Source organism: Sitophilus oryzae, unplaced genomic scaffold (genome assembly GCF_002938485.1).
Source record: "Sitophilus oryzae breed Bouriz unplaced genomic scaffold, Soryzae_2.0 scaffold_1436_pilon_pilon, whole genome shotgun sequence".
NCBI classification, from domain to species: Eukaryota; Metazoa; Arthropoda; class Insecta; order Coleoptera; family Curculionidae; genus Sitophilus; species Sitophilus oryzae.
Window position 1 is genome coordinate 4896029 of NW_022146100.1, and position 24092 is coordinate 4920120.

General features: G+C 31.3%; 4 protein-coding genes across 5 annotated transcripts; 3 read left to right on the forward strand and 1 right to left on the reverse strand.

Moving 5' to 3' along the window:
- Positions 1–165: 165 nt before the first annotated feature.
- Positions 166–2337, forward strand: LOC115876519 (mediator of RNA polymerase II transcription subunit 6). The gene is made up of 2 exons (XM_030892329.1): positions 166–565; positions 619–2337. The coding sequence occupies exons 1-2, from the start codon at positions 366–368 to the stop codon at positions 1160–1162; spliced, it is 744 nt and encodes a 247-aa protein (XP_030748189.1). The 5' UTR covers positions 166–365; the 3' UTR covers positions 1163–2337.
- Positions 2099–3518, reverse strand: LOC115876523 (protein max). 2 transcript variants are annotated; one of them, XM_030892333.1, is made up of 5 exons: positions 3269–3518; positions 3144–3212; positions 2981–3088; positions 2797–2920; positions 2099–2613 (listed from the first exon to the last, which is right to left on the reverse strand). In XM_030892333.1, the coding sequence occupies exons 1-5, from the start codon at positions 3305–3307 to the stop codon at positions 2468–2470; spliced, it is 486 nt and encodes a 161-aa protein (XP_030748193.1). In that variant the 5' UTR covers positions 3308–3518; the 3' UTR covers positions 2099–2467. The 2 variants fall into 2 exon arrangements, with proteins under 2 accessions (XP_030748193.1, XP_030748192.1); XM_030892332.1 differs by having other exon boundaries at positions 2975–3088.
- Positions 3519–3708: 190 nt separating this feature from the next.
- On the forward strand, positions 3709–5006 carry LOC115876518 (aminoacyl tRNA synthase complex-interacting multifunctional protein 1). The gene is made up of 5 exons (XM_030892328.1): positions 3709–3807; positions 3865–3970; positions 4026–4526; positions 4587–4677; positions 4728–5006. Exons 2-5 carry the CDS (start codon positions 3890–3892, stop codon positions 4922–4924), a joined length of 870 nt encoding a protein of 289 aa, XP_030748188.1. The 5' UTR covers positions 3709–3807; positions 3865–3889; the 3' UTR covers positions 4925–5006.
- Positions 5007–5832: 826 nt separating this feature from the next.
- On the forward strand, positions 5833–22553 carry LOC115876517 (LIM and SH3 domain protein F42H10.3). Its single transcript, XM_030892327.1, has 5 exons — positions 5833–6062; positions 6516–6610; positions 6669–6854; positions 13244–13639; positions 20711–22553. The coding sequence occupies exons 1-5, from the start codon at positions 5994–5996 to the stop codon at positions 20877–20879; spliced, it is 915 nt and encodes a 304-aa protein (XP_030748187.1). The 5' UTR covers positions 5833–5993; the 3' UTR covers positions 20880–22553.
- The last annotated feature ends 1539 nt before the right edge of the window (positions 22554–24092 follow it).

Below are 24092 nucleotides of genomic sequence, written 5' to 3' on the forward strand. Positions count from 1 at the left end.
AACAAGTGGCCATAGAGTCGAAAGAAAATTGGCCGTATGGTCTTGGAAGCTTAGGCCGTAAAACCAATCAAGAAAGAAGAAAATCTAAAGAAAAGAAAAGAGTTAGGTTCGGGCCGTATAGTCCAGGCAGCTAAAGGCCGTTAAACAGAAGGAAAAAAAAAGAAAAGAGTTAGGTTATCACCAAAATTCACAACCAAATCTCAAAAATTTTCAAATTTTGTACTTTGTACTCCTAAAATATTTAAAATAACAATAGATTTGATAATTTCAAGACAATATTTATTGATTAAATATAAAAAAGTAGATTAATAATACATTAAATTACAGTATTTTAATCAGCTTAATAATATTGGTAAGCAAAAGAGATGAACAGGCTAGGCATTACTGCTCCAAGTGGAGTAGCTGATAATACTTTAGGTTTATCATGGCATGATTCTACATGGATTCCAATTCTGAATACCACGAATGTAATGGAATATTTCTCACAAGCTTCCAATCCTTTCTTCGATAGAACTTGCAATAATGAAATTGTCAAAATGCAAAGGCTTAATCCTGATCAGTTACTGTAAGTATGGAATAAATCTATACGTTATTTGCTTAAATATTTCTTTATTTTAGAAATATGAGCGGCTTAGAGTATGCTTTGTTACATGTCCAAGAACCGATTTTGTATGTTATAAGGAAACAGCATAGGCATAGCCCACAACAAGTAACCCCTCTCGCAGAATATTATATAATCGCAGGAATTGTATATCAAGCCCCAGATCTTGCTAGTGTTCTTAATTCAAGACTGCTTTCAGCAGTGTATCATATTCAGTCATCTTTCGAGGAAGCTTTTAATTTTTCACGTTATCATCCAAGCAAAGGGTATTATTGGGACTTCAAATCTCAAAAAGGAGCAGAAAAAATTAAGACTGTAGAGAAAGAAAAACCTAAAGAGGAATCCAGCTCACTTTTTCAAAGGCAAAGGGTTGATATGTTGCTGGGTGAACTGATTAAGAAGTTTCCCTTGCCTGCTATTCCTTCTCAAGTGAAACCTACAAATCCTGCTCCGGTAAAGACAGAAGCAGAAAATGGGGTACAGGAGAATAAAGAGAAAGTGGAGGTTAAACAAGAAGCTAAAGTAAAACCACCGCCAGAAAAGAAACCAAGATTGAACTGAAATATGTTTAAAATTTCTGCACAGAAATTTTTTTAAGTATTTTATATGTTAAATCTGTTTTAAGGTTTATTTACTGTTTTGTTAATTTTAATAACAGTATTTTATATATCGTACAGTTGTAAGTTTTGCTTATACAAGGTGATTCAGTGTTTTAAAAAAGTTCCATATCAGGTTTTTTATTTGATATTCTTTTTTTTGTAGTAGAATATGTGAACAATACTGAGTTGGTTAATGAAAAAGTTGAAAATTTTAAGTTCTTGTTTGTTAATATTTGTAAGTAGGACACTTTTATACAAAATAACCATTGGATTAACATTTGAGGTAACTATATTCATTATAATTCTAAAAATAAAGCAAGCGGAGTTTTTGCTTTTCATTTAGTTGGAAAATACCTTTATCTTTTTAATTACACACTTGAATCTCAATTGTATTTAAGACATTTTTTGTTAATACTATTTTTATAATTTCCTTTCCAAAAATACTATGTTTTTGAAATATGACAATTTTGAGACTGAATTGACTGTTGATTTCAGAACTAGTTATATTACATGGTATATACAGGCTAAAAAAAGACAAATGATGTGTTTTATTTACAAAAATTAAAAGTACAAAAACTTACTGGGCTAGTAGTGGAGAAAAACGACATCAAGTTTTGACTGGCCCTGTATATACCAAGGAAATTAACGTCGTATTTTAGCACGTTTAATTGAGACCTTTAAATGTAAAAAATTTAACTAAAAATGTTTATAATTTAAATCCCATTCAGTAAGACCAGATATTCATTGTAAAAATCATTTCAATCGCCATATATATCTATGAAGGTATTTTCCCGAAAATATGAGAGTAAAATCTCATAGAATATCTGATATGAAGTTTTTTAAAATCACAAAGCTCCTCTGTATACAATTAAAGGCTTAATACAAAAAAAACAAAAAATATTTTTAAACATGTATTTATTAAAAAAGATAACTATATTAAGCTCTAAAACCTAATAGGTAAAAATTATATAAAGACTATATTTAAGCCTTCCTTGGGGGAATTTAACTTAAAACATAAGTTTACCTAACAAAACGGAAAATAAAATGTTGAGAGGCTTAATAACAAAATTAAAAATATTTACAATACATGCTGCATATATATCTCACGGAAGTTTGTCAAATCATATTTAAAAAAAATATATTTTACAGCTCTATAGACACTAATCTGCCTATTAACCATTCTTTATCTGAATATATTTCTGAAATTCAACTGAAAATATTTTAATGTTATTTGTAGAACAGCTCCATAAACACTTAATTAATTCATTTAATGGAAGGATTTCAACTTCTTCGGCCGTTTTTGCTGTACTTCCACATCAGAACTATCCGACTCGGAGTCATTATACAACGCGTCTTTCATGACAAGGTCACTGTCAAAAATTCCAGTGGATTTTGCCTTCTCCAATGTCCGAACTACAAAAAAGACAATATTTGAAATGAGCAGTAAATAATTATTAGATATATACAGGATGGCCAAGTGATCTGAAAATACTATGTTAGGTTTCTTATTTGCAAGCATCAAGTAAAAAATCTCTATAGAAATGATATTGGTAAACCTTTATATATCAATTTAGCTAGCTCAAGTATTGTTATTACTTTGTGCTTCTAACAGACTATTTTGTCTTTTCAGATCCTCGATATCCTGCTGATGGGACTGGTTCTTTTTCCTCATAAACATAATGTACTCGGCGGCTTTCTTGAGGATTTGAGCTCTGCTAGCCTAAAATACAAAAAATACTTAAATGTTCACGATCAGGTATCAATAAATTCTTTCCTGTACTTTTTCACCGTTCAAAGCTGGCACAGAGTCCCTTAACGAACTAAAACTATCTTTAATGTGGTCTCTTCGCTTGCGCTCTAAAGCATTGTGATGTGCCCTCTTCTCGGCCTATAATGAAGTCATTAAACACAAAAATATTCAAGTATAAACAAAGCAAATCTACTTGTGAATAGTACTGGCTTCCTGATGACTGTCTTGAGCTTGGTAATTTGTTATCTGAGTCTTCTCCATCCTTAAACAAATAGTAGAAATTAGTAAATTAACGCATCACTTTCGCAAAGTACTTACATCACTTTCAACATCTACGTCTCGATCGTCGTCACTCATATTTAGTGAAATGGAGGGAGTTTAGTTGTTTGCCGATGTATTAAACCGTTCAATGCACTTCTATTGTTATTGGAATTTTGCAAATATATGTGACAGCGAACAATTTATTTTCATAAACAATATCGCGGTACGACAAATTTGTGTTCAAAAATCACGTGTAAAGGAAAAGCAATATACAGAACAATTATGTTTTATCAACAATAAAAAGAACTGGGTGAACTGACGAACTGACCCCCGTATTGTGTTTTCTCTTTCCGAAAAGATAAATTGAATAAGGACAAACTAAAAATAACTGATCAATTTAAGAGCAGCTCTGCGCGTCACCCTAAAAAAAAATTTACTGTCAAAAGTCTATGACATTTATATATGACTAAATCGCATATAACTTCACAACATTAAGCACAGCATACTAGTTATTCTTCTATGGCTGAAAAAGGACATTTAGCTACCCCTTAAAAAGTAAGAAGAATTTATTGTTAACCTCACAAATACCTGTTCAAGTGAGTAAAAATGACACATTTTTCTTTTACATTGAAGAAATTTTTGAATATTTTTAGGAATAGTAAACGTATACTGAACAGGATGCCAGAAAAATCATCAATAGAACGCATTAAAGAAAATGCCCAAGTTGCAAAAGATACAATAGACTCTCTTAAAACTGAAGTAATGTGATTCCATTATAATATTAGATAGGCTATTTTAACTTGTTTATTTCTAGTTAAATATAATTAGTAAGGAGTATAATAATATATTAGCTCGGCAGCTGCGAGAGGAGAATGCCAAATTGACAGCTGCAGTTGAAGAAGCCAAAAAGAAACTTATACAACTCGAGATCCAAAATGGAATTAAACAGATACCCATACCTGTTGCTGGCCAACAGAAAGTATCTGCTGTAAGAACACAAGAAACAGACCCTGTTCAATCTCAAGAAGAATTAAAGTCGGAAGTAAAAACTAAAAAAGATAAAAAGGTTAAAGAATCTAAACCTCAAAGAGAGGCTCAAAAAGAGCTGCCTGTAGATATAGGACGTCTCGATTTAAGGATTGGCAAAGTGGAAGACGTTCAGAGACATCCTGATGCTGATTCTTTGTATGTTTTAAAAATTAACTGCGGTGAAGAAAAACCACGTACAGTTTGTTCGGGATTAGTAAAACATGTGCCCATGGATGAATTACAAAATCGAATTGTTTTGTTATTGTGTAATTTAAAACCTGTCAAAGTAAGAATTTTATATTCACCAATGTTAACTAAAATTTTACTAATTAGTATGATTTAATAGATGCGCGGAATTACTTCTGAAGCTATGGTAATGTGTGCTAGCAATGAGCAAGGTGTAGAAGTGCTTATACCACCCCAAAATGCTCAACCAGGTTCGCTATAGTTTAGTGCTTTTTATATTTAATGTAACAATATATTTTAGGAGATATAGTCCATTGTGAAGGTTATACAAGGCAGCCTGATTCAATAATGAACCCAAAAAAGAAAATCTTTGAGACAGTTGCTGTAGATTTGCACACTAACAATAATTTGGAAGCGTGCTACAAGAATACTCCTCTAACTATAATTGGGAAAGGATCCTTTGTATCGAAAACATTAAAGAATGCTCCTGTAAAATAGATCAGATAAGAATAAAAAGAAACAAAATATAATTAGTTTCTTGTAATTGAGAAGGTGAAGATAATATATGTGTATTTAAATAGATTTAGGCTGCTAGATCTAAAATGTTGTCCTTTTTTAATCTTTAACAGATCTTTGAATCAGGGTTGCCGCACCCAACTTTTAGCGCGTACCACATTATAAACTAAAAATGTACCACTTTGGTACAATTTTTTAAAGCACAACAAAATACATCTGCAAATGACTTTAACCGGTTTGGTCGTTGTGAATTTCTTCATAAATTTCTACATAAAAAAACTTCCTGGAGAACGACACATATCGAGACGAAAAACATGAAATAGATATTCAGAAAACCCAATTATAAGTATGTATAGGTTGAAGAAATGTAAGTAATTCTAATACTACACACGATACTTGGAAAACTTAAATTTTATTAAAAAGAAACGCAAGTATAGAAGCATGTTAGAAACAGCAAATTTTAAGTTTTTTCTTCGGGTTATTTAATATAGGCAACCCTATAGACATTACAACGTTTATAATACGTCGTTAATTAATGCGGATTGTCTCCGAATGGTATCGGTAAGCGTGTTTAATGCTATATCAACGACGATAATTATTAAATATCTTTTCATTTTCGGTGCGCGTGGGAAATAATTATTGTACCGAATCATCCTGGATTTGAAAATGTAGTACCACTGTACCAAATAGAATTGAAAGTATCAAATTTGGTACAAATGTACCACTGCGACAACACTGCTTTGAATTATTTTAGTAACCCACGTTTGTCTTTATAATGATCATATTGTGTATAGTAATTAGTAATGATACCATATAATACTGGCCATTTGACATCATGACATTTGGCCAAAACTTTTATATGATCCGCTCTTCTTTATTAAATGACAGTTGTGACAGGTGACAGTTAATATTGACACTTGTTCATACGACAAAAAAGTGGCAAGCGGGTTGGGCTGTTCGTGTTTCATTTAATTCTAGAAAAAAAATCATTTATATTTAGTGTATAAAATACATATTTTATAAATTTAAAGTGTAGCAAACTTTCTACGAAATGAATAAACGTTGCGCTCGGTGTGAAAAGACAGTGTACCCCACGGAGGAACAGAAATGTTTGGACAAGGTAGCTTTTTATTTTTTCTACACTTTAAGTCGTCGATTTAATAAAATTTATTAGTTCATTATTTTTATTATAACCGTATAGAATATCATTCTCCTGCTGTGTCTTTAATTACTTTCCTTCTACCCTCATATATGTGAGTTCACGTTAAATTAATCAAGGCTAAATATTTAGAGTAAGGCTACCACTATATGACTCATATGTATCAAACTTAATTTGTGGTTTTTGTGTTTTAGTTTAGTTATTTTTGGAAATGGCTTGTTAACTAATTTAAGAGGTTCATGCATATATAGTTTACTTAAATTCTTTACCTATGACATAAACTCTAAATTACAAACATATTGGGGATTAGTAAGGATTTAAACAAATTAATTTTAAGACTGGCACAAATAGAAACAAATAAATACAGTGTCAACTGTATAAAATTGTTATTTAAATAAAATTCTTTAAAACTAGGTATGGCACAAGCTGTGCTTCAAATGCAAGGACTGTGGAATGGCACTTAACATGCGTAACTATAAAGGTTTTAATAAAGAACCTTATTGTGAAGCGTAAGTTACTTTATTTGTAATTTATAATATTTTTTCTTTACACCAAATATTCTTGTAGGCATGTACCTAAAGCGAAGGCTACTACAATGGCCGAAACTCCCGAATTGAGAAGAATAGCAGAAAATACTAAATTACAATCTAATGTTAAGTATCATGCAGACTTTGAGAAAGCTAAAGGAAAGTTCACTCAGGTGGCCGACGATCCTGAAATCTTGAGAATCAGACAAAACACAAAAATTATAAGGTAAGTGTTGTTCCAGTATTTGCTAAACATTAGAAGATTATTAGTTTTAATATAATATAGGCCTTGTTTGATTTTATGCTTTCATTTTACACAAAGAAGTATTTAGTTTCTAACATTTAAACAAAATTCTATGTGATGTTTCAGTTACTAGAAGTACCTAGTGATTTAAAAAAGCTTGTTCATATTTTACTAAAAGATTTTCATAAAAGACAGCTTCAAAAATGATTTTTTTCTTGAATTTTTGTCATACCAAGATAAAAAAATACTATTTAAACATTATTTGGCTATTGAATTGTTATGTATTGTTTTTTTATATTATTTATTTTTATTACTATACAGGGTGACCTATTGTTCCAAAAATGATATAAGTTTCATGAGGAGTTTAAATAAAAATAAAAAAAATTAGTGTGTTTCCTTGTTTTTTTTAAGAAAACAAGTTTATATGAGCATGGGGTTTGAAGTACTTCCTTTCTGATCTACAGGGTGTTAAAAATTAAAAAAAAAATCGTATTTCTTGCAATACTGGGTGCATCTCAAAAGTGGCTCACCTCTATAACTTTTTTTATTAGAACGAGATTTAGCAAGGACTGTATATATTCTAAAGGACTGTTCGATCGCGTCAAATCGTCGCTGTCGTAGTGGCCGTGGATGCTTACGTCACGCAGGTACCAGCGCTCCACAGTGCGGCGGATGGTTATTCTAGCGGGAAAAAATCTTAGGAGCGATGTTTGGGACTTAAAATCTAAGAAAGTAGCAAATGGTGTAATATATACCAAACATGTGGTAAATTTATTTATTTATTAATAAATAAATAAATACAAGATAATAAAACTATGATATTATTCATACATGACACACAAAAACCGTACTGTAAACTATTGCCAAATACATAAAATTATGATATCAGGTAAAATACTTACAAAAAACTCTTTAGCAGTTATTTTTTAATTACTTTGTAATCTTGTGACACCCTGTATATTTTGTTTTGAAAATAATAAATAAGGTAGATATTTTAATTTTAACACTCGGTAATTGTAAATTCATATATAGTCAGTATCTAAGACAATTTTTTAAACTTTTATTAAAACTAGTAATAATCATTTAGTTTTATTATAAATTATCAGAAAGTAAAAAAAAACTTTTGCATATCGTCATGCTTTATTTAACTAGAATATCATTTGGATGTTTTTGTCTTGAGGAAAATTGCCAAACTGACTATTGGTGTCATTCATTAGCTGCCCATACACGGTAAGACCCTGTAGGCCAGTAAACATAGCTGAGTATTTATATAAAGGTGGAAAAAATTAGTAACCAACCGATCTCAACGGGATTGTGTAGATAATGATCTCCTATTTAACCCCTCAAAAGTCCCATTCGGTCCCATTGGGGGAAGTTTGAAAAAACAGCCGCCATCTTGGATTTTTTCGTTTTTTTCAAATATCTCCGTTTGCATAACTTTTTTGGAAAAAACTAAAGATATGTAGAGAATTAAATTTACAATATTTTACCTTCAATCATTTTCTTTCTAAAATAAATAGTAATTGAGATAGAGCAATTTTTTACTATACGTTTTATCAATTTTCCAGTTTTTTTAAACCAATCAGCTATTATTTTTGCGTTAACAGTATAGTGTTAATATAGATAAACCAAGTATAAATTTAAGCATTAAAACAATTAAAAATAACGTTTAAATATTACTTATTAAGTAAAATTATCGTTAAAAAAATTATTATTAAATTAAAGTTGTTAAATAAAACCTGCTGTGGCGTCATCCTGAGCGTCATTTTCGTCCTCAACTAAAATACAAAAGTTTGTGCAACTGATTCCGTAGCACTGACCACACTTTGAAGAACATTTAAGACCCAGTTTTCTAGAAGAATTTTTAGAGCACTGACACTCTTTGCAATTGCAAAAAAAATATTTTAGTTAGGTCAGGAGGCGCCACATCTTCTGTTGATTGAATAGGTGTTAGATTGCCTTTTTGATCTTTCTTCCATCCATATTGTAAAGGATCTAACTTATTACAAATCCCATTCTTAAATCTAAAAAATACAACTTATAATATTTCATAGATATTATTAGTTACCTGAAAGTATGTCCTGAGTAAATGGAGTTTTGCAGAGTTCTTAGTTGGAGGCAAATTAGCTAAATTAAAGGCAGTCTTAAGGGCTTGCCTTGATGTAATCCTATTGTATAGAGTGTATCTAATAATAGTAATAATATAATAATAGATCCCGTATATACCGTTTAACGCCTTGGGAGTAGCAAGGTACAGCTTGCCATGCTAGAGCCGTTCGGTATACAAGGAAGGTAATGTGGCTAGCACTACGTTGTAACCGCCTATTATTACCTCAGGATTGTGAATCCCAAGTACTCATTTAAGGTTGAGTCGACCTAGGTACCCAAACTATTTTTATGTTATTAAAAATAGTCGACTGATGAACTACCGGCTGTAGGATTCGAATCCACAAGCTTTAGATTGATAGACGGGAGCTGTCCCTCTACACCACCGACCGGTACCTATAGAGTGTATCTCAGATGGATAATATGTTTAATATAGCTTGGGCAGTGATATAGCTTTAAAAGATATTTTAATTAGTCAAGATTAAATTATCTTTTAAAGCTAAACAAACTGCCCAAGCTATATTAAACATATTAACCATCTGAGATACACTCTACAATAGGATTACATCAAGACAAGCCCTTAAAACTATCTTTAATTTAGCTAATTTGTCTCCAACTGAGAACATTGCTAAACTACATTTACTCACGACAGTTACCTGAAAGTATGTCCTGACTCAGGACATACTTTCAGGCAACTGTAAAGATATATCTATTATAGGAAAAGTTATAAGTTGTATTTTTTAGATTCAAGAATAGATTGGTAACAAGCTAACTTGTTACCAATCTAAATCCTTTACAATATGGATGGAAGAAAGATCGAAAAGGCAATCTGACACCTAATCAATCAACAGAAGATGTGGCGCTTCCTAACCTACTAAAATTAATTTTTTTGTAATTGCAAAGAGAGTCAGTGCTCTAAAAATTGCTCTTGTAGACAACTGGGTCTTAAATGTTTTTCAAAGTGTGGTCAGTGCTACGAGAATCAGTTGCACAAACTTTTGTATTTTAGTTGAGAAGGAAAATGACGCTCAGGATGACGTCATTGCAGATTTTATTTAAAACTTTAATAATATTTTTTTTAACAATAATTTTATTTAATAAATAATATTTAAACGTTATTTTTAATTGTTTTAATGCATAAATTTATACTTGTTTTATCTATATTAATGCGAAATTATATTTAATGCAAAATTTATAGTTGATTGGTTTAAAAAACTGGAAAATTTATGAAACGTATAGTAAAAAATTACTCTATCTCTGTTACTATTTATTTTAGGAAAAAAATGATTGAAAGTAAAATATTCTAAATTTAATTCTCTACAAAAAACAGATCTTTAGATTTTTCGAAAAAAGTTATGCAAACGGAGATATTTGAAAAAAAAAACGAAAAAATCCAAGATGACGGCGGTTTTTTTCTAACTTCCCCCACTGGGACTGAATGGGACTTTTGAGGGGTTAAATAGGACATCATTATCTACACATTCCCGTTGAGATCGGTTGGTTACTAATTATTTTTTCCACCTCAACCTCCAGATTAACTGGCCTACTGCCTTCAGCCTTGGCCTTGGATCCGGGCCTTTAACCTAAAATACCATAGGTTTGCGTGAAAGGCAAAGTCCGCGAATATATTTCCACTATAGTAATTTGGGTGAAAGCCCGGCCTCAATACCAAGTCCGATAGCCGAGCCTTTCCGTGTATGGGCAGCTATTAATTTTTTAAACTTAGTGCCTTTTCATGGAGTTAAGGTTTCAACAATTACAGCAGCATCCTTACTCCCACTAGCCCTAAAGCTCATAGTACTTGCAAAACCCAATTTTTCTTTTGAATGCTCTTCGCAATTAACCCTTTAACGAGTCTTTGTTTTGTTTTTATACTATCCTATTGAAATTAAACTTTTGGGTATTCACCTGGTAAGCTTGAACTTCCTGTGACTGTGACTACCTGTGTTGGTAACTATTTTGGTAATTCAAAAGATCTACATCATTCAATATATATCGATATTTGAAAAAAGTGAAAGTTTGATATCTGCAGAACAAAGGTACGAAGGATTTTAACAAATAATATATGTACAGTAGAAAAGTACATACCTTTGGCAATCTTCAACATAATTTGGCTTTGGAATAAAATGTATAAGCACTTGTAAATATTTTGTTTTCGTATGATCTCTGCCTTGCTGAGCAGAAAACGACCAAATTTGATTGATAAAAATGTATTGAAATACAAAGAATATTCATGCATTTTTATATCAATTGGAATGTCTACTATTTATTCTTATCAGTACACATTTTTTGGCTTATTTCTAACCAAACGGTTTTGTCCCGCTAGATTTATCTTCCGCCTCACTGTGCGCTCGTCCGTCAAACGCAGAAATAACTGTCACCGTCTAAAATCTTTAGCGCGAACTTCAACTCGGTCCCTAGAAAACGTAAAAAAACTGACAGTGCAGGAAGATAGGAATCGAACTATCCTTTGGAGATTTAGTATGTTAGTATATGGCATAAATTAGGATTGATTGATGTATTCAATTGTTTTTAGTCACTTCCTTTTTCACCGGTAATGACTACAACTTGTGGTTTTTAAATGACACCCTCGGTAAATTTCTACTTTATTCAATAGAAAATGACACTCCGAATAGAATGACATATCATATGTCAGCTTTTGACATTTTTCCATATGGTTTATTTGATATTGTCACATACAGTTCATAACGACAATTTGACTTGAAATGCCAAATGTGTGATACCAACTTATTCGTAAAAAAATTCTTTTTCGAAATATGCTAAAGAGCCACCCTTGTTTCATTTGAAAATGAGATATTAAAAATACGAATTGGGGTATCTTTTAACTGGCCAGGATAAGACTCGAAAAATATTAGACGATGAAATCTATTTTTCCAAGGCTCCTTGGTTAAAAATTAGTGTTTTTAAAACAGCCATGCCACTCTAGATTGAAAATTAAAATATGATTTTTTTCTTTAAGCGAAAATGTCAAAAGTTGACATATGATATATCATTCTATTCAGAGTATCATTTTCACCTCAATTACAATGATACAGAATTTTTGACTTCATATGAATATTGTTATGTTCCATGACATAATTTTTTTTAGACTGGAGATTTTATTTCATTCCGTTTAACAAAGTGTATCTTTAGTATAAAGATATTTTTAAATCATCCTGTATATCTATGAAAATAGTTTTAGGTTGTGCGCTATTATTTTGCAAAAAAGATTGAAATACTGAATTAACAGAGTTGTTTTTAAAAAAACGATTTTATTGTTACAAACGTTCTCGACAAAGTACAGAGAGTGAAAAGTCTGCTTTGAACCGTGCAGTTCGCTTTTATATGTGACATAATGTAAAATAGGCATTTAGTATTTAATTACAATGAAATAACACTTATTTATACATATAACTCCCCAGGGGATAATATCCAATAGTGTTAGAAAATTATGAGATGAAATTTTTTATTAAACATTTTGATTTGAATCATGAATAAACAATAACAAACTGTAAATAAAGCAATTTTAACTAATTACTTAAAAAAAATATTTTATTATTGATTATGAACATAAATAAATTTATTTTTCTATGTTCTTTATTAATAAAGCGGCTCCGTCATTTATTTGAAGATATATTTACTTGGAAATATATAAAATTTGGATTCTTCTTCAATCGTTTTTAAGGGTTTTTGAATATGGCATTTTTATTTCCTGCCAATGAGTCCTGCGACATTATTATTATTATTATTACAAATATTACTTTACCAACAGAAAATCGAACAGGAACTTTGGCAGCATATTCTACCGATAAGAATAGGTAAAAGAGTTTGTATACATTTGTCTTAAAATACCTCGTTTCGGAGAAATATAATATTTAATAATAAATATTTGTTTTTTTTGAATCACCAGAATTATTTAATACTTTACTATCAGAATATAAACAAAAATAAAATAAAAAAGTCTTTGCCCCGACCCGGATTCGAACTCTGACTCATCGGTTCGTGGTCGGAAACTCTACGCACTGCGCTATGGAGACATGTTCGATTTATATTCAATACTAGAATTTATAGGACTAAATTAAAAAAAATATATAGGATCTTCTTCCGATGCGCAGTAGTGAACGCAACGGGTATCGGCAGCCAGACAGGCCGCATGCTGTTCCAGAGAGCATAGTAAAAGATATATCAAAGAGCCAGACGTCTTACAATACTTTCTCGAAAACGTTGCCAGCTCTTAGACTAGAAGGTTTTATTTTTCCTTTCAGTAATGTAGCCTACCACGGTGAACTCCAGCGCAAAGCGGAAATGGAACAGAGGCGACAGTTGAACGAGAACGGCAACTCCGAAGAGGTACCGGTCGCGAGGAACGTGGCCAAGACCACCATAGTCACCAACAACACGATACCTGCCGTAGTACCCACCATCCAGGCGCCCGTACAGCACCCCAACATCGGAAAAATAGCTGATTACGACCCACAAGCTCCTTCAGGGACTCAGTTCCAGAGTCCGTACTCGTCTCGGAACTCGCAAACGTTGATTTACAATTCCGAGGTGGGGGGAAGTGTCATAGATCAGCCGCCAAATAGGCAGGTGGGGTCTGTGCACGATATGGATCCTGTAAACCACAATTACGGTACGCTGGGTATGGGGAGAGTTTACAGGTGAGTTTTAGATAATAACGAATAAAATTAAGTTTATTTTGAGTTGTTATTTTAATTGAAAATGTTAAGTTTTTTTTCTAATTTAGTTAAGTTGGTTTCGAGATTTTATGCTACCTATGTGTTTTTTTCGCTTGTATTCATTATTTGTCTTCATGTTTACTTTCTCATGGCTTAATAATTTGATATTATTTTCATTTGGAATTTTTTTATCGGTTTTACTCTTGAGAACCATTCCTTGTTTGCTAAGAGCTCGAACACACTGACGGCCAGGTCGCACCGGCCAGGCCGCTGCTACCTCTGAAACCATTGAATCAAATGATATAGCGCACACTAACGTCACAGATTATACAGATTATAATCTTTGTTTTTTCTTTATTGTTTTTCGTGGTTTCAATTTTCGGAATCGGGCACTAGTTAGGTTACTAGTTTGCGCACATAGCACGCCCATTTATGGCCTCTAAAATTGTGCACAGCGCCTGACCGGTACAGTTATTAGAGAGATATCGGAAAACCGAATAGCGTTATCCAGTATTTACGCGTACCTTATCATGGTTACGATATGCGCGAGTCAATTTTTAACGCAACACCCGCTAATAACGTTACCGCCTGACGTAATTTGCGGATCAATTACACCAAGCGCTCTTTCTAAATAACCTCTGATAGCGTTTAAAAATTGCTTAAATGGGCATGTGCGGGTATTTGACAACCGGAGCCGGCCGGCGAGGTCTTTTATTTTAGGTTATGTTTGAATTGTTTTGAATTATTGCTTTAGTTTTATTAGGTAATTTGATATTTAAGTAGCTGGGATTAGTTTTAATTAAATAAATATGGCCCAAAATATGGATTCCACCTCTTCCAATACTAAAGGAACTATAAAGAGTCTTAGGTTTACAGCAGATGACGACTTAGCCCTTCTAAGAGAATTTGTTGCTTGTTGCCCTAAACCCATTGGCAGACGTTGAACAATAAAGCACTGGAAATAAGCACTTTAGCCTTTTAGTTTTAAAATACCTAGTAAACAAAACAATTTCAAAGTTTTAAATTCAAAGTCAGGTTAAGTTTAAATAGCGGACGCGACGCGATCAGAATTCTTTCCGATCCGATAACTATAAATGAAGAGAGTTAATACCACCTCACGTAAAGGAAATAATACCTGGCCTTATTAACGTCCATGCAGGCTATTCGGTTTAGCCATATCTCTCTATTACGCTGTTTATTGTTATTTTACGCGAGTTTATTTTTGCGCACAGGAAATTTGACTCGTTTGCACATCGTCATAAAAAACAATTTTCGTAGCACGAATTAGGGACACGATTTTTATCTGTATACTTCTTAGGAACAATACTATTTTTGTCTATTGATATAATGTGTGTTTATTTATTATTTTTATTTCTGATGCAACAATCTTTGACGGCCAGACGCACAGTGCTTCGAACATATGGCTCTAGAGGACAAAAATCCAAAACTTCTCTTTTATTGTTAGCAATTTATTCAAACTAGGTTTATTTGACAAAAATGATGAGTACTCTCATTGTACTAAATGATGATGTTCTTAGTCCCACGTTTATGAAAAAAAAATCTTCTAAATAATAATAATGTTGGAGCTGTGTTCCATCTAAGCAAATAATAAGTTATAGTATGATAACGGAGTAAGTATTAAATAAATTCCTATGATAAAAAAGAATTGGAATAACATTAGAACATGATTCCTACAATATAAGCCTAATATAAGATAAAAATGTTTTTCTTTAATTAAAAAGAAACATTAATGTTATATTTAATTAAAAAAAAATTAAGATACTATAAATTTACATTAGGACAACAAAATGCATAGATCGTAACTACTCTGATTCAGGAGAATCACTGCTGACAGAATTTTCCAAATTTATAGTATCCAAATCACAGGTAGATGAAGTATCCTCACATATAAGATATTTCTGTACATCATTTTCTAATATGTTACTTTTTCGCGTTGTTACTGTTCATTTTGTCGGTATGAGGGGTTCGGATGTTAATAGTTACCTCTTTAATAGACCATATCCATATATTATTTTTCCTTTTCTTGGGTATGAGATTTTATAATAAATTGAAAGATGGACACTTTTTATGCGACGTTTTCAAAAGTGGTGTCTCATTTGACTGGAAGGTTCATCAATATCTAATAAGAACATATTTTTTGAAATACAAATAATTTTGAGTTCTTGTCCTTATGATCAAGCCAAGTATTAGCCAGATCGGCATTGCTTATCAATTTTACTCCATCTGAAAAGTATTATAAAATAAAGTTCGTCGCAAGCAGACGCAGGTGAACTATACAAAAATTAAAAGTATATGAATATGGCAACAAAAATATTCAATAAATACGATATGTTTTGATATGTTTTTTAAATGCCTTTTGAAGTTTGAAAACGTAAAATTTTTATACCCATTTAAGAATCATCTTAAAAATAAATAAAAACTAAACAATCACGAACTTGTTTAGAAATAAATTTAAAGTACATACCTTGTTTAACACTGATGAGATAATGATCGCAAAATTTATTTTTAGTGAAAATATTTGCTAACAAAAACGCTGTTTATGAAAAATAATATACAGGATGGTTGAACATTGCTATAAGTATAAAATTATATATTCAGATATTAGTAAATTTTAACTTATTTTTTGATTTTTGTCCATGGGACGAAGCACTGTGAGACGGGCCAATTTGCTTAAAAAATATTCTATTCAGTTTTGTCTCCGCATATCGTAGTTCTTTTGTGATTTTCGCTCGGTATGGCTTTGAAGAAATACATTACTTTATTTAATATAAGAACATTTAATTAGCTCACGAATAGGAACTTCGCTTTTTAGTTAACTCGGATATTTTAACATTTCCGAAAACAAAATTTTCTTATTGGTAAAACGTAAAAAATCGTTAGATCTGACATCCCTGCCGAAACTGGTCGTTCATCTGGCCGCAGCTATGTACGCAATACATCCGGCCAGCCGACTACCAGGTCGTTGCGGCCTGGTCGTCAGTGAGTTCGAGCTCTAATTAACGAACTCCATAATCGTTGAACGAAAATATTTTAGTAGAATTCTGGAAACTCTAATTAATACTCCCAATTAGGGTTCAGATCTTTTTGGCCATGACAGGACCGGGTCTCGGTAACAATAATTAAAAAATTATTTTTTTGTTACGTAAGAAAGTTCTTTGATACTTTCTAGCGATCAAAATCAAACTCTCCTAAATAAGTAATGATGCTATTTCTTATTGTTCTTGCTTCTTTTCTCTTTTGAAGTTCCTATAATATTTATTATGTTATGTTTTAATAGATATTTGCATTTTTAATTCTAGTTAGTTAATTAGGGCTTTTGTCTCAAATTCATTTAAGTTGGTTTATGCTGTTTAATGTGAAATTTAAGTTACTTATACATTTTTCTTTACTTGTGTTCGTGCTAATTTTTTCATGACTGATTACTCAATAATTTGATATTATTTTCATTAAAAATCTTAATTTTTTATCCATTTTACTTTGAAAAACCATCCCTTGCTTTCTGATTGATGAACTGCACCACCATTGAAGAAAAATTAGCCAGTACCGAAAAAAACGGGAAATCCCGGTTCCTAAGAGGCGCGATACCGAAGTTCCCGGTTCCGGAAACCCTATACCGTATGATCGAAGAAAAAACGGCGTCAACGATGGCTATGAAATGAAGATCAACTGGACGCCATTTTTTTCGATCATACGTTATAAACTAGTGCAGATTTGATAATATATTCCTATTCGAATTAATAATTTAATGAAATAAAATTATTATTAAATATTACCCAGCGACATTTATTGAAATTTATTTCAATTATAGTTTTTAAAACGTGTTTTTTATAGTATATTATTTTTATAGCAGTTTAGTGAATAATAAATAAAGTAATAAAATAATTGAATATTTAAAATTAGAAAGTTTGCGTGAATAAATAACTATTTATTAATTTTATTAGGAATTTTGGTTGGTAAAATAATATACGAATTTTGCGGAACAAAGATTATATTAATTTTAATAACAAGGTTCAAGGTCATAGAGCCTGCAGCTGCAAGTTGAATGATATATAAATATATAAAAATTTCCTTGTTTATTAAATTGCATAAACATATGTCTTATTAAATTCCTGGGTTGTTTATAAACATTAATTAAATTTTTAATTAAATTAAAAATTTAAAATTATTTTTTTATTAAAACATTAATTTTATATTTTTGTTACCGCATTGTCGCATAAAAAATCTACGTCACAGTGTCCTGTGAAATAACAATAAATGATGGCTATATCCAGCTGACCCCTGTATGTATTTTTTTAAAACAGTCATTAATTTTTTTCCAAAAATTGTCACATTGGCACAGAAAAAATCCCAAAAGTAGCTGGACTTTACTTGTCTCTTTTCTTGTTTTACGATTTGTTGTAAAATACCGCAAGAAGCTCTTATAAACGTAAGAAACTTAAAAATCTAATAAAACGAAGAAGAAATTATATATCTTTATCTACGTCAGTGAGTTAAGAAGCTCTTAACTCACGCATTTTGAGTGAGTTAAGAGCTTCTTAACTCACGCATTTTCATTACCGCACTCCTTGTTTAGATGACTATCAAAGAGAAAAAATATTTTGTAAAACATTTATTTTGCACTAAATACAAATAAACTGTTCTATTGATAATAATTATAATAACATGAAAACTTATTTATTATAAATGTTAATGATACAGTTTGAACAATCTTTCAAGTAAATGCTTGATGAAGAATATATATTCATTTTAATAGATATCATAGTACATATCATTGAATAGAAAGCCCAAACAGACGAAGACTTATAAGTAGCGGATAAATTGGAAAATTATGTTATGAGGACCTTTTCATTTCTATAGTTGTGTACTTTTTTTCGGTGCACCATTTTTCATACTTAGAGTATGTATATTCATACTTCTGTTTTGATCTTGCTGGAAGCAATCCAGAAATGGCCCTGAATGCCTCTTCTTCAATGTCAGAAGGAATACTTTCCGAATCGCTAATTTTTTAAACTAGTGACATCCATATTATTTACTGTCATATTGACATTGCCATGCATGGTGTTATTTGAACAAAGGTATTAAGGTAATTGATTTTTAGGATAGGTATATACTTAAATACAAGAATTTTTATAATTCATTCAGTGGTGGCTCGTGGGTATAAAATTAGGTGGAGTTAATTTTTTAAATTGCGCCACAGGCGAAAGTTTTTTTGGCGCATTCACCATTTTGTCAACATTTTTTAAAATATTATTTGAAAAATTTTTGCTGCGTTCACCATTTTGTCAACATTTTTTTTTATTATTTATACACTAATACCTATAATATTAAGTAAAAAGAGATACAAGATACAACCAGTTTTCGATAAACACATTATTTTGCATTCCAGTGAAAATATAATTAAATTTAAATTAAATATAATAAACATTATATACAGTGTCCCCCGTAAAGTTGGATCCATATGGACGTTTTTTTTTATATTAGAGTTTTAAAAAATCTTTTTGTGGCAATCACTTCTGCTTTGAAAACAACTTAAAATGCACGAAGTCAAAGTTGACAGCTAACATCTGGAGGCTGTCAAATACAAAATATTTAAAAGAAATTTTTAAAAATTGGTTAAATTATTATTAAAATAATAATTGTAAAAAGGTGTAAAAGGTGACTAACAAAATTTTGTTTCACCTTTGACTTGGGGCATTTTAAGTTGTTTTTTAAGCAGAATTGATTGCCACAAAAAGTTTTTTTAAACTCTAATACCAAAAAAACCGTCCATATGGATCCAACTTTATGGCGAATAATGTAATTATTGAAGGGCTTCCCCGAAAAACGTTGTACCCGACATTTTTTTCAAAATAGAGAATTCAGTGAAATAAGGTTGTAATTTTCATAGGTATAACGTTTTTTTCTCGGTTTTTTCTCTGAAATTTCGATATTGAAAAAATTGTTGGTTACAACCGAGGAATCATTCAATTATTATTCAATTATTACATTAATGTTTACTAAACAATATTAGCTACATAGCCAATTAAAAGCAGAAAACCAGGAAAACTTAAATGTAACATTATAAGATTTACCACTTTTTCTTATTTCTTTTTTGCTATTTATGGATAAAGATTCAGTTGGATAAAACATCCCTCTTATCTTCATCTGTCCACCGTCTGAAGGGAGTTTCCAATAAATTGCACACCAAGTCATTGATTGGGTTCATTTTTCAACACATACACACACACACAAAACAGGTTTAAAACACAACAACAAAACAAACAGCAAAAATTAACAAGTTAAATCAACAAAAACCTATAACAAACAACAATAAATAATCAACAACAACTTTACAGTCTTTACACGGTTAATTACTCGCCGAAGTAGCCGAATATTAGCATAAATGAAGACGAAGCGAACTGCCCAAAAACTCATTCACATATTCACATCGGTCGCCAATAAAAAAATTCGGGGCGGGGAATTCACATGCTGCCGCTAGGCTGACGTCACGTTACCATGGAAACCGTGCAGCCGCTCGGCTCAGAAATATTTTTACTTCCCTTGTGGCTTCGTGGAAACGTAGGCGCGTGCGGGCTGATAATGCTACTTTTTCGGCAGGAATTAACGAAGCGCTGGACCTATTATGCAGAGGTCCGCCCAGAAAAAAAATAAATTATAAAAAATTACCATTTTTTTATTTAGATACATGTAAATATATTAAACTAAATCCAGTAAAGTTTTTTCTTTAATTTCAGTATTTTTTTCGGTGAAGTGCCCCTTCACCTACTGCACCTGACGAGCCGCCACTGAATTCATTGTGTGTTTTTATAGTTAGACGTAGATAAAATATTGTACAATACACGCGAGTTAACTCCATTAAGATACTTGTGTGGTTATACTCGTGCTACGCACTCGTGCAACTTTCACACGCGTATCTTAATGATGCTGTTAACTCACTTGTATCGTAAATATCTATTAAAATACTCAAGTAATGCCAAATAGCTTTTTTGGCATCTTACGATAACATTAACATTTAATAATTGTCATACTTAGGGCTATGTACGACTACGAAGCACAAGACGAGGACGAGGTCAGCTTCATTGACGGCGATCTGATCATCAACGTCAGTAGCATTGACAGGGGTTGGATGACAGGCCAAGTGCAGCGCACAGGTCAGGTGGGAATGTTACCGGCCAACTACGTCCAGTTAGCCAACATTTAACTCTGAAAATCCCCAACTTTACATACCGGGATCAAAAGTTAGTTGTCACAATACAACCGGTATATTTTGGTATTGGTAAAAACATTAATCAAGGCAATACTAAAACATATCATATTATGTATATGTTACAGTGAAAGTCAGTGATTGTTAACATTCACTAGGAAATGCTAACAATTTAAACGCATTGGACCAGTGAATGTGGTATTTTAAAGAGATTTGTCGACTTTTCCTAGTAATTTCTAACATTCACTATAGTGAAAGTAACATTTACTAAAGGTTGCCAGTAAAAGTTATTCTATTGTACAGGGCGAGTGTGGTGTGGAAAAATGTTGGTGGAAGTTAGAACAAATAAAATGTTTAAGAATATTGGATCACCAATATTCAAGCTGTCCACATATCTTAAAATTACAATTTACTTCTTTAGTATATTTATTAAAAAATATAGAAAATAACCTTCTAAATATTAAAAGGGAAAACATAGTAAACATTTTAAAGCCTACAAAACAATTAAAAAAAACATTGATAAATATAAGATTACTTATTGTGTACAAGGTTTTTTTTTAATAAAGTTTTTCATTGTGGACAAAATAAAGTATACAAAAAAATCCGCTACTTCGAGCATATCAAAACGTTTAATAAATTCATAGTCACTAGGTTCCTTAATATCTTTTTCTCTTGTACGCTTAACTTTTGCTATAACTTCATTATATTGCAAAAATAAAAAACAAGCACTTTTACATTCTTGCGAGTGCCTAGTTTGCCTTAATTTTTCACAGAAAAGTTCCTCCATAGGGAAAATACTGCACATCACTTTTTACAAGGATAACAAAACAACAATTATACATAACCACAAAAAACAAAGCGAATTTACGCCAGATGTCTGTCAACGTTGTCAACGTTTAGCTCAATTTAATGTTACCCTTATATTGCCTATTATTCAACTTATCCTTATTTATCTTTATATTTTACAACATGTGGCAACGACGGTAATTCACTAGTAAAAGTTGGTTTCAAAAATAGCTGTTTAACTTTTACTAACGTAGTCCTAGCAAATCATTGAATGTGAGCTTTTACTAGTAATTGTTAACAATAACTGATTTCCAACTTTTACTGTAACATATACTACATTCTCTAAAACGATTTTTGTATTAATACTGTTTTGGTAGATTTATTTTTATCGACCTAGGTAGTCTTTCTAATACTCATAGAAATACCACTTATTTATTATCTATTTTTATTAAATGTAAGTTAAGCATAAAAAAATAGTGATTGATGTATAATACAAAAATCATTTTGGTTGTGCAATAGTTACATAATACAGGGGGACCAATTATTTGAATTCTTTTGTGTTTTTTTTCGAATACGTCAGATATACATCATCAACGTTATTATAAAGATAACTGTACATACATAGTACCTTAAAATTAGGTTAGTTTTTTTCCAATATCATCCAATTTCGCTGTACTTGCCATTGTACATACATAAAAAAAAAAAAACTGAAAACCTAATCTTATTTTTATTACTGATGACCCATGCTTTATAGTTTCTAAGACAGTCTTTGGATTATACTGGTAAAGAATGTAATTTATTTATTTTTTATATTTAAAATTGTTTTTGAAAATAGTGTGATGCATTTGGACTACTGCAAAATTTTCGTCACTATACCTTGACATTCAAAAAAAAATTGCAACATCAGAGAAATATTTTTATATTGAGTTCAGTGGAATAAATATAATAATCAAGTTAGCCCAATATATAGGGCGTTTTAAAATTATTTTTATTATTTTTCTCAATATTTTTTTTGGAAATGCTTTATAAAATATCGAGGGGTAAACCGCAGAGGAATTATGGTGTACACTATGAAGGAATTCTACAGGAATTCCAAGGAATTACGAGGAATTCCAAGGAATTCCATAGGAATTACTAGGAATTCCAATTATTTCCGTAAGAATTCCAATGAATTCCAAGGAATTCCTTAGAAATTTAGAGGAATTCCACAGGAATTAAGAGGAATTACAAAGCAACTTTATAAAATTAACGAACATTAGCAAACCATGAATACTATAATAGATAGTAACTAAATTTAAAGAAAAACGTTTTGCAGGCGACTTTTTTTACTATCCGTTTTTCTTTTCGCTTCCAAAATTTCCCAATATCAAATATCTACAGGTTAGATATTCTTTTAATTTAATATTGTACCCTCGATTATATATCTAAAATATTTTCCAATAGTACGGCCGAACCACCCCCGAGAGATCTAGTTATAACGTTCCCTGATTTCGCCATTTTAAAGAAATCCTCATAAGATTTTTTTATTCAGTACTCCAGAAAGTGTAAAGTTGATTTTTTCATTTCCTCGGAATAATACCTAGGTATATACTATAGGAAAATTAATACAACTTTAGGTGCACTTCATCAATGATACCATGCGTAATCTTATGGAATTTACTGGTGATCGTATTATGACGTGCAACTGAAGTTTTATTAATTTCCTTTCCTATAGATACGAGTATAACTAGGTACCTCTCATTTTCAAAAAATCCCGAGAAAAATTAATTTTAATAAGTAAGTGCCGACATATTTCCAGTATTTTTACCTCATGATCCCCTATTGGTACTAAAATTTAACTAAAAAAACGTAAATCTCGTAATAGTACTTTTTATTGTTAGATCTAGTACTTATAGAGACATTAGACATTTATAAAAATCACCAGAAAATTCATAGCGGAACTGCGAAACCGAGGTGGCAACGCTGGTTCAGACTGAAAGAGTTACCGAGTTCGTACCAAGGAATACCAAGGAAGACCTTGAATGATTGACCTTGACCTCGAAGACCAGGAATTCTAAGGAATTCCGAAGGAATTACGAGGAATTCTGAGGAATTATTTGAGTAAAAGGAATTACGGTGTACACTTTTCCCTCTGCGGTTTACCCCTCGTAAAATATGTTGTACTTAAAGCATTTTGTAAGATCAAAAAAGTTCGGTTTATGTGAACTACTTTTTAGAAGCTTTAAATATCTAGTGTTTTTTTTTATATATCTATAGAGATAATAGATTGTGGATAATGTTGAATTTTTGTACTTGCCTACAGTAATTAAGCCAGCTTCAAACTTGCCTTTCAAATTATTATTTTTTTTAATTAAAAGTTTTAAACACGTTTTATGTCTCACCTTAAATTATAACCATCCATGATCTATTATTATCTTACTGTTG

Excerpts from the sequence above, each read along its gene's own strand:
- LOC115876519 (XM_030892329.1), top strand. The coding sequence starts at position 366 with ATGAACAGGCTAGGCATTACTGCTCCAAGTGGAGTAGCTGATAATACT. Across the intron at positions 566-618 it reads CTTAATCCTGATCAGTTACT|AAATATGAGCGGCTTAGAGT; the intron begins GTAAGTATGGAA and ends TCTTTATTTTAG.
- LOC115876523 (XM_030892332.1), bottom strand. The coding sequence starts at position 3,307 with ATGAGTGACGACGATCGAGACGTAGATGTTGAAAGTGAT. Across the intron at positions 3,089-3,143 it reads GAAGCCAGTACTATTCACAA|GCCGAGAAGAGGGCACATCA; the intron begins GTAGATTTGCTT and ends ACTTCATTATAG. Across the intron at positions 2,921-2,974 it reads TGAACGGTGAAAAAGTACAG|GCTAGCAGAGCTCAAATCCT; the intron begins GAAAGAATTTAT and ends TTTGTATTTTAG.
- LOC115876518 (XM_030892328.1), top strand. The coding sequence starts at position 3,890 with ATGCCAGAAAAATCATCAATAGAACGCATTAAAGAAAATGCCCAAGTT. Across the intron at positions 3,971-4,025 it reads TAGACTCTCTTAAAACTGAA|TTAAATATAATTAGTAAGGA; the intron begins GTAATGTGATTC and ends GTTTATTTCTAG. Across the intron at positions 4,527-4,586 it reads GTAATTTAAAACCTGTCAAA|ATGCGCGGAATTACTTCTGA; the intron begins GTAAGAATTTTA and ends ATGATTTAATAG.
- LOC115876517 (XM_030892327.1), top strand. The coding sequence starts at position 5,994 with ATGAATAAACGTTGCGCTCGGTGTGAAAAGACAGTGTACCCCACGGAG. Across the intron at positions 6,855-13,243 it reads CAAAACACAAAAATTATAAG|TAATGTAGCCTACCACGGTG; the intron begins GTAAGTGTTGTT and ends TTTTCCTTTCAG. Across the intron at positions 13,640-20,710 it reads GGTATGGGGAGAGTTTACAG|GGCTATGTACGACTACGAAG; the intron begins GTGAGTTTTAGA and ends TGTCATACTTAG.